This window comes from Chaetodon auriga, chromosome 9 (assembly GCF_051107435.1).
Source record: "Chaetodon auriga isolate fChaAug3 chromosome 9, fChaAug3.hap1, whole genome shotgun sequence".
Classification (NCBI taxonomy): Eukaryota; Metazoa; Chordata; class Actinopteri; order Chaetodontiformes; family Chaetodontidae; genus Chaetodon; species Chaetodon auriga.
In genome coordinates, this window is record NC_135082.1 from 4,221,157 (window position 1) to 4,235,445 (window position 14,289).

At 41.2% G+C, this 14,289-nt stretch overlaps 1 protein-coding gene across 2 annotated transcripts; it reads right to left on the reverse strand.

Annotated features, from left to right (window-relative positions):
• Positions 1 to 2,067: 2,067 nt before the first annotated feature.
• On the reverse strand, positions 2,068 to 13,423 carry mmp17b (matrix metallopeptidase 17b). Of its 2 annotated transcripts, none has more exons than XM_076739375.1 (11): positions 13,211 to 13,423; positions 12,362 to 12,494; positions 12,058 to 12,211; positions 11,617 to 11,725; positions 11,276 to 11,453; positions 9,895 to 10,071; positions 7,673 to 7,766; positions 6,721 to 6,794; positions 6,464 to 6,613; positions 5,911 to 6,180; positions 2,068 to 3,689 (listed from the first exon to the last, which is right to left on the reverse strand). In XM_076739375.1, exons 1-11 carry the CDS (start codon positions 13,358 to 13,360, stop codon positions 3,505 to 3,507), a joined length of 1,674 nt encoding a protein of 557 aa, XP_076595490.1. In that variant the 5' UTR covers positions 13,361 to 13,423; the 3' UTR covers positions 2,068 to 3,504. The 2 variants fall into 2 exon arrangements, with proteins under 2 accessions (XP_076595490.1, XP_076595489.1); XM_076739374.1 differs by having other exon boundaries at positions 2,068 to 3,864.
• Positions 13,424 to 14,289: the final 866 nt, after the last annotated feature.

Sequence of the window (14,289 nt, forward strand, 5' to 3'; positions counted from 1 at the left end):
AGAGGGACCATCTGACTTGTTATCAGTGCACAGTTCAAAAGCCAGCATCCAAGATGGTGTGGGGGTGCACTGGTGAACATGGTATGTGTGAAGGCACCATTAATGCTGAACGATACATACAGGTTTTGGAGCAACATGTGCTGCCAATGTCTTTTTCACCGAACACTTTGTCAAACCACGTTCTGCATGTATTCTAACAGCATGGCTCTGTAGCATGAGTATAGGTGCTAAACTGGCCTGCCTGCAGTCCCACAATGTAAAACATGACAAAGGAGACGCTGAATTGTTGAGCAGGTGAAATCATACATCAGGCAAGAGTAGGAAAACATTCCACTTTCAACATGACAGCAAGTGGTCTCCTCAGTTCCCAAAAGCTTAAAGAGTTTTGTTAAAAGAGGAGGTGATGCAACAGAGTGGTAAACATGACCCTGTCCCAACTTTATTGAAATGTTCCAAATTTCAAACGAGGACATAACTTTCAAAAACTGTTCTCAGATTCAACATTTGATACGTTTTTGTGTCTTTGTGCTATTTTGATGTATTTTATTTATTTATGGGTTTTTAGTTTTGTGTTTGTTAATGATGTAACAGTATTGTTGTGTTTTTCTGAGTTAAAGCGCCACATGGTTCACGGAAATCAACACCTTCACCAGCAACATGAGAAAGGTTCATGTTTTCTGTTGGATTCCAGAGGATATATCACATTACAGTCTGTCTCACCTGGTGTTACAAGGCTAACATCAATATTAGCTTCTCCAACAGGCTAAAATCACCTGCATGTAGAGCAGGTTGTATTTTTCAGGGAATTTACCATATGCAACATTACAATAAATACTCATTAGTTAAAATATCTACAGTAAAGAATTAATTAATTAATTAATTACTGGTAAAATAAATAACCTGAATCAACTGTCCTCTGTCCATGATGGCTTAGCTGCCACCAAACAATCGATGTCTCTTCATTTCCTCCACCTAAACCCCTACTGAACAGAAATTCTTCCAATAGGTCCTGATAACTTTTCCTCTGCTGCTAGGAACCTTTGTATCATCTCTGATCAGTATGACTTGTGACCAGCATGTTATAAGCTTGTCCAGTCCTGTTTACAGCTAAGAAATAAAATAAAACTTAGATGTATGTTGCCTTCTACAGATCCTGAACTATTGATCCACACTTTTATTTTCTAGCATATTGATTATTGTAATTCCCTCTACACGTGTCTCAATCAAGCTGCTCTAAACTGTTTACAGTTAGTTCACAATGCAGGTTTTTAACTAGAACTAGCCATCCTCTAAAGTGTTGCCCATTTTATTTAAGTGAGAGCGATAACAGAAAGTTTCCTAACAAGGTAAACTTGTTTCACTTGTGTCTTCAGCTATAGATTTTCCTTTTCTGTATCCATACCTATGGTTTCCAGGAAGCATCCTAATCAGACGCCTGAACCAGGCTGGCTGTTTTCAGCACACAGGAGCAGCAGTTCTACCCAAAGTGTCTTCTGGATGTCTGAGCTCCTCATCCTTGTTTTGAATGGGCTGGCACTTTGAGAGCTTCATCTCCAGGCTCAGCTCCTTGTTCACAGCAACAGGTGGGCCCACGCGTCAATCTCCCGCTCCATCTTTCCCTCACTTATGAACCAGACCCCAAACTGTCTGGTAAGTATATATGCAATTGCGTATGAATGCCGTAACCATTAGATGTCACTGCCATACATCAATCCATGGTTTTGTGTTGGATTTACAGTTAAATGAACATTTAGTGTATAAATTGTGTCACTAAAAATGAAAAATCAGATGTTGAACCGAAATGCAGACAGACGTAAAGGCAGGCTTTCCTCAGTGGAAACACCTCTGGTCCTTCCTCTGAAACACTCTGTGGAGCTGAGGAGAACTGCAGAATTGAGTGGGTTCAACAACATCAACAGCCCTTTTCACATTACAGTCACAGTTTTTAGTATAAAAATATTGATTGGTACAAGTTTTAAAATGCATACATTGTCCTCAATTTGTTCTTGTGTGCGCCAACCTGTGGCTGTCATAGAGGAAAATATAAATACCAAAACACAGGGAACATCCTAAAATAGAGCTAACTGGCTTCCAGCTACATCCATCTCCACCTCGAACGCAGAGAGCATCACATGTGCTCTCCTGACTCTCTCGTGAGCATGGGCTTTTAACATTATATTGATGTCATGACTTAAGTGTTTCTCGAGCTGATTTTATTATGGATTGACATTGTTTGGATAGACATTTGCACAGAAAGAACCAAACATAATTGAAATAAAATGATGTGATGTAAACTACGTCTATACACTAAGAATGTCAGAAAGACAATGGAGCAGATGTTGCTGTGTGTGTATGTATGTATGACTGTGCCTCGGATGCCCTTATGCAACATAAAGAGTGGTGTGACAACACCATGTCTACAATATGCTTTGACAAAAGATCACAAGCTTAAACCTCTCCATCCTAAATCCTTAAAGAGGGTATAGTTCATTATGATCATAACCACCCTCATATCAGATGAAAAGTCCACATCAATCAGTTAGAGTATACATATCAGCTCTGACCAACACAACTGAGGTGAACAGAAACATCGTCTTTAGAGATCAAAAAATCCCAGAAGTGTGTGCAGCATAGTAGGAACTGACTACAATGCTATCTCTGTATCAGCAAGAACTTCGAATGACAAAACATCTTTGTGTGATTCACAATGTGAAAGCACTTTCATCCAAGAAGAAGATCAGTTTCTGAAAAAGCTTTTATCATAGATATTTAGAACTTACACATTTTTAATGAAAAGGGCTTCATTAGGGCCAAAATAGCTTTACAATGACACTTCATCACAAATGAGTCTGCCGTTTGTGTGTGCTCAGGTAATTGCAGTGCGGATCCATACGTTCAGTCATTTCATGCGTGGGGTTCTTACCATACCAGTGACAGTACCTAATACTGGAATTAAAATGGATTGTTCAAGATAATGACAAATATGCTTAATTGCTCTCTTTGTGGAGATGAAAGAAACTGGATATCTTAAAGTGGATATGAAACAGGGGAACTCCACTGACTTCACATGCCACAGTGTGTTTCCGGGTCTTGGGGGGTTCTACTACATATGTAAAAAGTTGTACGAAGCCTCTGTGTGAGGGAGCTGTGTGAAGTCTGATAAATGTCTTCAGGTGGTGTCACTTTTTTCAATGGAGGCTGGGCCTGAAGACTTAATGTCAGAAAATGAGAAAATGAAAATAAGTCTGCTGGTGTGGAGATAGATAGAAATTAGTATTGCAGACCTCTGTAGCCTGCTCCTCAAATCTGCAAGCAAAAGCCTGCAGACTCCATATTGAACGCCATACAGAGACCTGTACTGAGCACACAGGTGTGAGAGTGGTATTGATCCTCTCTCACTCTAAGTGAGTTGCTCTTCTCTTACATGTGCCCCTTGATTTATTCTGATCAGACACCTAATTTATTGCCTTGTGTAGCTTTACATAGCCAGAACTGTACATGTAATTAGCAAGACAGCAATCGCAGATGTCGTCCTGCAACCAAGAGCTCCATTCTGGCAGGTGCATTGAGTCCAGATGTGTGAACCTCTGTCCTGTATGTCTTGTTGTCTATTTCCATTTCTGTCCCTCCTCCTTTCTCCTGCTTCAACCTTTTCTCTCTCCTCCCCCAGTTGATCCCTGAGCTCCTGTCTTCCTACAGGTGGAGACAGAGACAAGGAGAGGTCATCTGCCACAGGGGAGGATGAGGAGGAATCAGAACAGTCCAGCCAGTCTGCAGCAGAGGACCGTGGGTATCCATCCTGCAATGAGGAGCCTGGAAATGTAAACTTCCAGTAGGAGTCTCCCCTGAAGAGATAGATGGAGCCTGGAGAAGACGGAGAGAAGTTTTCAAAGCCAGCAACTTACATATTTGTAGATCTTTTGCAGCTCTCTATAACTTGCTTTGCAAAACAGTTAGTATCAGATAAACCTCAATAATCCCTTGATCTGGTTGTTTAACCTTCTGGCTCACTAACTAGTCCTGACTTGTGATAGCATAGCATCCTACTGATGACTTTCACAGGTTATCTCATTTATATCTATATCTCATCATTCTTTAAAATAACGCCCCATCCTCGGTCAGAAGCTTGAGGTAATGTTCTTAGGTGAGATTTATAGTGATAAGTTATTTTTCCTTCATCTAACTGTATAAAGATGTAAGGGAAAGATTTGTTCTCTTTCATGTGTAGGTATCACTCTCCTCTTGATTGACAGGTCTGTTAATACTGTTACACTGGGCCCATTCTCATTTTTAGTGAGCATGCATGTTGTCGCCACCAGTTGGCAGCACAACCACATTATCAGATTGTGTTCAGTTACTCTACAAGGTTTGTTTCCACCTGTAATTCCTGTAAACAGCAGCATAAAATAAACAGCGTAAGCTAGGGCGTTATTTTCAGTCGTAAATGTAGCAGGATGAGCGTTTTTGGTTACCGTTGTTTCCGTTACGCATTGAGGGGCGCCGGTATAAAAGCGGTAGTCCGCCGACCGTCTCTTCCTCTGCGCTCCCATCGTCACCTGTGTCACTTCCAGGTCAGAAATTGCGTGCCCGACAGGTGTGGCCGTACGCTACTTCACCACGCTGGTCATTTTGTCTGGTTGTAATGCTTAAGGCATTTCTGTTGTGCTGTAGGGCGACTGTTTGTGTGCTGCTCCGTGAGTGTGTGAGTGTCTGCTGCTAAAAAAAAAAGTTATGTATGTGCAACATGCAGCCGTACCAATTTTAGCCCATTTAGTAATTGCTAACGGTATTTTCTGGATTAGGTGTTATTGTAACCACCTCACTGGACCGCTGCTGCTGCTTGCCGTTACGGCGTCCTGTGGCCGTCAGGGGATTGTTCGGCCGCACGCCAGGACCGGGCGCGATTATTTTTTTTCTTTACCGGGACTGATCCCTTTTATGTTGAATGAGTGATTGAATGTGTGTGTCTCATTTTATTTTATTTATTTATTTTAATAATGTGCTTGGGTTTCTTTCGATTTTATTTATGTAATTCTATTTTGTTAATTCCGAGTTGTTTTCTGTAATGAGGTAATTGAGTTTAGTTTTCTTTATTTTAATTTTCTTTGGTTATACCGGGCAGTCTTTATTTGATATATTGTTTAGTCCGTGACCTGCCCACAAATTGTAGTTTTGTTAGGTTTTCTTTCTTTCTGGTGTTTGCAACTTTATTAATCTGTTTTATTTTCTCCCTCTTCAGTTGCTGTAGGCCGGTGGTGGCGGTGCTGGTGACCGTGTGGTGGCACCCCCCGTCTTGTCTTGCTGTGTCCCTGGGAGTGGGTTTTCTTCACTTAGAGTGTCTGCCACGTGTGCTTTTTCTTTTTTTGGTGGATCCCTCCCCTGCACTAGCCTTCGCCAATCCACTTCGGCCTCAGCCCTGATTAGATTTGCCCCTTTCTTTGTGTGAATGGGTTTTAGTACTGTTTTGTTTTTTTTTGTTTTTTTTAGAAAATATGAATATTTAATAAATTGTATTTTAAATTTGGAACCTCGTCTCGTGCTCTGAGTAACCACAAACCTGTGTGGCCTTGTCGAGCTCGTTAGTAATATTAGGAGTTGCATCTATCCTTTTTACCACCTCCTCGCCACATAAACACACAGATTATACCAATTGTCAGCAATAAAACTCACTCTTGCATTATGTATGTGAATTTAGCTGAAATTTATGGCCAAGAATTAAGGCTTTAACTAAAGCTCTCATCCTTAAATAATCTCACCTAATTAACTCCTGCATTCACAAACTGAACCATTGTCAAAGTGAGAACCAACAGAATGTTCTCACCTCATCTTTTTCAGCTTAACAGGACATGTGGTCTTTATGAGGACAGATGCATCTCACATGATAAATACAAACATGATTCCTGTCCTCACCATCGCTGTCTCTGATGATGCCACTGACACCCTCTCTAAGCAGCTGAGTCCAGGTGTCTTCTTGTTTCTCTTCCTCAGCACCTCTCATCTTCCCCCACACGGGGCCCTCCTCTGGGTCCCAGACCAGGCCCCACCTCCCTGCTGCTGCCTCTAGCTCCTCCTCATCATCATCATCCGTTTCAGCTAAACTCATCCCCATCCTGAGGACAGACAGGGGCTGAGGGTAGCCTTCCTGCAGGGACAGATCTCTGAACAGCCAGAACTGGGAACCTGCAGCAAGACAAGACCTAGAAATCTTAGTTGGTCAGTTTCCTGATTCAGTCCACATTTATCAAAAAAATTGCTTTGTTTTGTCTGTTTTGAGCCCATATGTAAGTCTCCCTTTACGTCTATTTTCTGTCTCCAACAAATTAACTCATTGATTAATTCATTCATTGATGCATGTCTCTAATGAGGGAGTCTCAAATCTCCAAACTGAAGTTCCAAATGCTTGTATAGGATATGATGTCAACATAATTCACATTCATACTGTATTGACATTATTGGAATATACCACTGATAAAGATGATGGCATGATCTGACTGTCTCTCCAGCACAGCGTGAAGATGAGGTAGGTCAGTTGGTAGACCCCTCCACAGCCTCCTGACGGAAGCACCGCGACCAGACACCAAGCCGCCACCATTAACTCGCCACATCGTTAGACCTGGAGGTATGACACATACAAGACGGAGAAGATAAGGAATGGTTGAGCACCACTGACCATTTTCTGATCTGACATGCCTAACAAGTGAGTTTCTGGTGTCTTCAGACCTTTGAAGAAGAAGGTTTCTCCTCGGATCCTTGCCACAGCATCAAAACTGGTGTTACAGCGATCTATGAAGGGACTGAAGCGAGAAAACACAGAAGGAGACTTAGCTAGTCGTAGAGTTTCATGTAGAATACGATCAATACTTAATAATTAATACTATCTCATGCAATGTTTCCATAGTAAAAACTGAGGGAACAAATTAATCATTTCTATGGCAAAAATGAGTAATTGATGAGATGAAACTGACTTAAAAAAAAGAAGCGATAATCACATGATAGCAACAGATGGTAGGAAAAAACAGGTCACTGTTTGGACCCACTTCAAAAGTGAGTGCGTCATAATGTTATTGTCGGGAGAGAAGCCCTGTAGCTACAAATTAGCTGGGAAGAATACTCCAAACCTGAAAATGTCTCAAGGCGCACCACGAAGAAACGGGGGTAGTGTGACGGATAAGATGTTTAATAATGTTAGATTACCTTTTAACTTTGTTAACATAAGCCAACAAAGTTACAAAAGGCAGTGGTGTAGCATTGTGTAATGTATTATTGGCACGTTGCTTGCATGAGGAAGCTGAGCTTAAAAGTAAGTAGCCCAGCTGTCTACATTGGAGAACCTCTTGCTTGAGAAAGGTTTGTGTCATTTGGACTGTTTGACATGCTATCCATGCTAAGGTGCACAGTATAAGTGCTACACACATTTGATAAGTTTATTGTCATTTCTGATGACTTATCTTTTGATGAGGGAAATGCCAACAGTTTTAGTTACTCAAAGAGGCAGACGGTGAGGCTGATTAAATATGACTCAAACTAACATGGACTTTTGACATCAGGGCTAAGACTAAACCTGAAAATAGTTGTACACAATTTTATACTGATGTGTTTAGCATTTGTTAAGAGATCATGTAGCTCCACCCTGAAGATAAAATAGATTATATCCGAATCTTGTCAGTCATACCCATATCTGTGATGACGGTGGTGGCCTCTGTGGCGCAACTGAGGCTCTGGAGCGAGACGAGGAGCATCAGTTGCCAGGAGCTGGTTTCTTTTACCTAAATCAAAAATCACATTTAAACCTAATGACAATACAAGCGGTTAATGACTCTCCAGCCATAAAAGATAAAGTAGATGTGACGGCACAGTCAGATCGTAAAAATATACAGTCATGGATCATAGGGCTCATAAAAAGGTGCAGTGGTCCGCTCAGATGAGACTGCAGACATGACCACAAACAGTTGCCAAGACCTCCAGCTCTGAAGTACATGCATCGTGCATTGTTTTTTCATCCTTTGTAATGCTATAATTATTTCATGATTTCTCCAAACATCCTATCTTTTGCAGTGATCAGTGGATTAGAAGGTTTCATAGATTCTGATGTCCTAATCATTTATAACAACCCATAAAACAATCTCAAGATTGCACATTCGTTTGGTCACAATACCTTTAACAGCCACTCTTATATGTGAGTGCCAGAATACTTGGCAGAAATCATCTTATGTGTCTACAGATTATTGATGACCAACAGGATCAGTTTGTATATATTTATTGCAGTTTAGCTAAAGGTCGTGAGTTAATGATTATGACAAGAAAACAAAGTTCGTAGTGTTTCTGAGACAGTGGTGGGATCACGCGAGGGGAAAAAAGGGATCACAAAACAGTTGTTCCTTGATTAACAGAAAGTAAAGTCTGTTATGTTGGGATAACGATACAGTTAAACAAAACTTAACAGGACTCAGAGTCTGCAGCTAAGATGGCAGCTCTGTGAGGCTATCCTGAGTGTGTGCCTTGAGCTAAATGCTAACATCAGCATGCGAACATGTTCGCAATGACAATGTCAACATGCTGATGTTTAGCAGGTAGAATGTTTCCCATGTACAACATCTTAACCAAAGTGCTGGACAACTTAAAAATGTGAACTGATGATGGCACAAGATGAAAGGTTAAGGGATCATCAGGTCATCCTCTGGGAACTATGAATGTCTGTATGAAAAGTTGATTAAAAAGTCAGGGATGGGCCACTTATGGTGTCCCTAGATGAAAAGAATTCAGGGTATCACTTAAAGTGATCACTCAAAGTCAGTGTGATTTATCCTCTAGTGACCATGAATATCTGTACAAGACTTCATGGCAATACATCGAACAGCCATTGCGATACATTTGTCTGGACCAAAGTGGTGGATCAACTGTCCAATAACTACACTCAGTGTCAGCTTCCATAAAGAAGAGCAACTGTGACAAAACACCCTCCAGAAACTGCAACAGGAGCCCTGAAGCCAAGTGGGAGAATGTATTAAAAGTAACAGATCAGCTGCATGATCCTCGTGCTGCTGATGCCTTTGAACAGCGGTTTGCATTTCCAAGCCCACAGCTGTCTGTCTGGAGAGCTGTTGATGAGCTGGAGGAAGCATAAATCACATTCTGGGCAGGCAAAATGAAGGAATTATTAAGAATGAGTCTTGTTAAATAAAAATGCAGTCACACATTTGATTGCATAGAATTTCCTGTTTTTTCCCCTTTGATTCTTTACAATACAAGGCTTTCACATGAGCATCTGAGCTAATAAAACTGACAACAAGTGGCACTTTATGTCTGTACTTCCTCGACAACACACCAGAAGTCAGTCCATGCAACTGGTTCACAGCTGTCCTCATCTATTCACAAAAGCTCCACTCTTACGTCTTTTGTGTGAAGATGTTAAGTCATAATAACGAAGCAAACCTGCAGTCACTGATCACTGATCATGTACTTGTGCACATGCACATACAGACAAAAGAGCAGATACACACAGACAATCATACCCACATGCTTATAAAGACTGCGTGCACTCAGACTCATGGACATTATGCACACACACACACACACACACACACACACACACACACACACACATATTTATTACATGCTTGATTTTACTAATGGACTCTTGGTAATGATGATATGACTCTTTTAAGTAGAAAAGCCAAACCAGGGATTAACCATGTTATTTGCATTGTCCCTGACAAATAAACTCATAAAAATAGTCTTCTGTCTGTGATGATTTTAAAATCTGTGGTGTGCTTCTTGAACTCTATGCATCCTTCCATGCCAACAAGGATTAATCATCATGTAACCAAAACAGATTCCAGCCTAAATTCTCACAAGAGACATTCTGACACACAGGTGGGAGAAAGGGCTGTCTACCGTAGAGCTGGGTGATGTGCTCCAGATCTTGGGGTCCCAAAGTGTACTGGAGAGGGTCTCCAGCAGGACCCTGGTAGTATGGCCTCATCACTGAGTGGCGGGATGAGGAGTGAGCAAGGCCCAGTGCATGGCCAAACTCATGGACCAGCACTGTGAATAGATCAGTGCCTTCAGAGGCTGGGAAGGAAGAAGAGGGAAAGAGAGAAGGACAGAGACATAAAGACAGTGATGAGCTGAGCTGGTCAGAAGGCACAATGGTGTCTGATACTCAGATTTATCTTTTATTTTTGGTAGGGGTGATTGTGATGGGGGCAATGTCTGATTTGACCTGAAGCCTTGCAGGCAGGCTCTAAAGCATGCAGTGTTCATTTCACACTACAAGACGGAGCTGTCAGACAGACCACACAACCACACTCATTGTTGCCTGAACTTAGAGTAATTACGCAGAGGCAGACATTCTGAGCTGTGATAATGTGGCATAAATATGATACTCTTACTATGAGTAAGTAAAAGGTTTTCGATTGGATAAGCTCAAAGCATAAAGTCACAAAATTAAATTAAACCTCACTCAATTTGTTGCCTTAAAATGTTCCCAATTTTTATTGTATTATTATTTTTCTACAGTATTTTTTATATTATTTATTATTTGCTTTGTAAAGCCAGACAAGAACATCAATTCTGCAAAACCCTGGAGTACATTCAATGACAACATTTTCTATGTCCAATGCCAACGTTATTAGATGATATTTTTCCTCAAAATGGTCAATATGGTATGGTTTAAAAGCACATACATGACAAGCCCAACTACCACCCTCAACCTCCAAACCCTTAATTCCAACTCGCCACATAAAGAGTACACAACTCCCTGCACTGGCACTGAACATAGGTATGATCGTAATGCCTGGAGGAAACTGGAGTGAATGACTAACTGTAACGAACAGAGGTCATGTAGCCATTCTTAGATATTTTCTGTACAAATCAGAAATATGTCCTGAGGACAACAGAGAGATTGCCAAGGTGTCACCAAAATCAGTAGGATTTATCCTCTTGGGACCATGACATAGCAAATGTTATGAAAATCCTGGGATTACTTTTCAAGATACCTTGCATTGGACCAAAGTGTTGGTAAAAAGGACATTTTGACCTGAAAGATTGGACAGTAGAGGTACTGCTGTCGTGAGACGTGATGCAGAATCAGGGAGGTCAGTTATAGAAGGACTTGTTCTTTTTTGTTTTCATTGCAAAGTGCATGTCATCCATCCCATCAGATGTGGCAACAATTACCAGCAGAATGTGTTTAAAGCTTGGAGGTCACTGTTCACTAAACATGTAATAATATTAGATGCTGATCTGTACAGATGTTTTTTTAACATCGTTCCACCTGGCTGTCTGAATGTCCACTCCTCCTCTGCATCCAAATGAACTCCTCCTGCCCGTGCAGGGTCTGATGGGAAAAAAGCATGGCCGACTGCACCACCTGCCCCATCAAAGGGATAGTCATCACCGTGGTAACCATGGAGGAAGTCTATCTGTAGGTCGGCTGCCTCTGGACTGCCAACCTGAAGACAGAGGGAAATAGAATGGAGAGGTATGATGGTGACTTTCACAGCAAATTCAGGAAAGTATGTGCAGCATAGCATGGCTTTCTACAAGGCCTGTAGGACATTACATTAATACTCTATCCCATATGCCATTAATGCAGCATCAAACAAATACACCAACCTCATGGAACTCCAGGGGTGTTGGTTCTGCCCACACTCTTAAAGCATAAAAGACCAGCGAGCGTATCATTTCCCGCGACAGATGTGAAGAGGAGGGGTGTGAACGCAACCTACAAATATAAGAGTGTTTGTGTTGCACAGTTAAATCCTTTTCACATACAATTACAATGCAGTCCTGAGATCCCTCCCCCAGAAGCTTAACACCTATTCACACCTTGACTCATGTGACCCTAATGACTCCCAAGGTGTGAACAGCCTTGCAAGAGGATAAACGCCTGTGACTCCCCGCCAGTCAGTTAGAAATCAAGAAGTCTCTTCGCTTCTCGAAACGTCTTCTAGAACCTCAAGCAAGTCCAGTTGCCATTTAATGCACTCAGAAGTAAACTTTGTTGGCCCAACTAAGCCTAAATTCAGTATTCTAATTAAAATAATTTCACCCAACCTCCAGTTAATGTTCCTGCGTGCCCACATGGAGATAGCCCTTCTCCTCCTTTTCTTCATGTTTCTCCCTTCTTGATTGGCTGGTGATTTGGATGGTTCATCCTGGTCAGGTAACGAGCAGCGTGGACTGTTTATCAGCGCCGTTGTCTCCTCATCTGAACACATCAAGGCATGGGAAAAACCAGAGGAGACTCAAGAAGTCACATATAGAATACCAGATTCAAGACGAAGGAGCTGAAACATCAACTAGTTGGGTCTGACAGCAAAGCATACAGCTTTTCACTGCCACCGTCCGTAATCCTCACCTATCACTCCGGTGTCTTTGAGGCCTGCAAACCTCTGCATGGCTCTGACAGCATTAGTGACAGCTGTCCATGCCTGTAGCTGACCAGTGGAGGGATCCGAGGGTGGGAGGTAGCCATACTTCGTCAGCCAATCCTATGAGCAGAGAAGAGCAGATCGTCATCTTAAAGAGGGTCTTCAAAAATGTCAGCCCTGCATGTAAAATGTTTGTTTAAGCAACTCAAACTATAATAATAATTATGGTCCTGGCTAAAGAATCAATTCTGGGATAGATGGCTGAGCGTAGAAAACACAGGTCTGAGCGTATGTAACTACATCATAAGTAATGTAATAATGTACGTATTTGAACCCAAACCATGATCTTTTCCTAAATCTAATCAATTACTTTTGGTGCCTAAACTTAACCAAACTGCTCTCCAATGATCATGGTTTTTTTTTTTTGTTTTTTTGGGGGGGGGCTTTGGAACTCACTGCCAATCAACCTATTCATTCATTTAGGTATGAGGAGGTGTTTGACGGGGGCACATTTGGATTCAAGATTCACTCATTCAGGTGCACAAATCAGTTGTACTTACATCATCAGGTGAGTTGGAATATCTGAGACCCAAACTCAAAATCCAGACACAAAATCCTGGAAAATAGTCACCCACTTTACGTCATGTTGCACATGCTAGTGCTAATTAGCATAGATCGAATATTTAGGCATGTCCTCTTTAAATGATTTGATATAAATAAGCTCAGCGTTAGAATCAGATGTGCGCACACTGATTCACACTGATTCACAGGTCACTTTTCATTTTTTCATTTCAGAATTTCCATTCCTTTATAAATGTTAATGCTGTTTATTTTACCACCAGTTGGGCGCTCTCATCTTCAGTGGGTGTCACTGGTGCCTGGGAGGGTGCGGGGGTTACATCAGCTGTGGAGGCTGTTTGCATCCATCCATTGCTCAGGCACAGATAAACAATCCACATCTTCATCTTGGCTGCATGTTTTTGCATGAAAAATTCACTCGAGAAATCTTCAATGCCGCTTGCAAATCCATTGATGTCAGAGATGACTTTCTATCCCTGGAGTGAAATTCAGAAAATAAAACACCCTGAAAATTGAAAATTTGCAGAAAAAATACTGACAGACTACAGCAATGAAAACAGTTTAAAAATGGAAAATGTAGTATTGATTGAGGCCAAAATTTCTGTGCAAGAAAATATTAAAGTAAAAAAGCATAGAAGACACTACTGAAATACTAAAAACATAAAAAATAATAATAATAATAAAAGTAAACATTTGATATTAATGTTGGGTTCAGGGCATCGCTAAAACATTTTGAATTATCCTCTATCCTCCATGAATATCCAGATCATATCTTGTATCAATCTTAGGGACTTTCCTCACCAGTAAATCAGCAGCTCTGTTAATTTGTTCAAATGCTAGTGCATCTAGTGCAACTATTAAATCAAAATTTCAATTTGTCCAATACTTTGGTTTACAACCAAAGATGTACAGTTAAATACTCAATATGGATTAGAAAATATTGGCATGGTAAAACACTGAATTAGGATGGTAAATACAGCACATATTATACATGTTAAACATCGTCATGTTAACATTATCATTGCTAGTGTCTTAGCATGTGAGTAGCCTATAGCCAGACAGACTTGCTAGCATGGCTGTATACTGCAATAAATTATTCCAATGTTTACTCTCTTTTAGCTCTATTTTTGTTCTCCACCAACTCCTGAGAAAAATATTTGGCTGTTAAGCTGCCAAATGCCCCAGTGTGTTCACCAGCTGGGCTGTAAGTGTGTCTGTCTGCTGGTTGGTGCTCAGCAGGTAGCGTACAGTCGGTTTTTAGAGCAGCTTCTCCGAAAACTGCTCCCTGCTGTGGCCAAAAGCAACACTGTGTGAGCGGTGAGAGTGAACCAAAACA

Excerpts from the sequence above, each read along its gene's own strand:
- mmp17b (XM_076739374.1), bottom strand. The coding sequence starts at position 13,360 with ATGCAAAAACATGCAGCCAAGATGAAGATGTGGATTGTTTATCTGTGC. Across the intron at positions 7,767-9,894 it reads GCACATCACCCAGCTCTACG|GTAAAAGAAACCAGCTCCTG; the intron begins GTAGACAGCCCT and ends TTTTTGATTTAG. Across the intron at positions 6,614-6,720 it reads AGAAACCTTCTTCTTCAAAG|GTCTAACGATGTGGCGAGTT; the intron begins GTCTGAAGACAC and ends TCATACCTCCAG.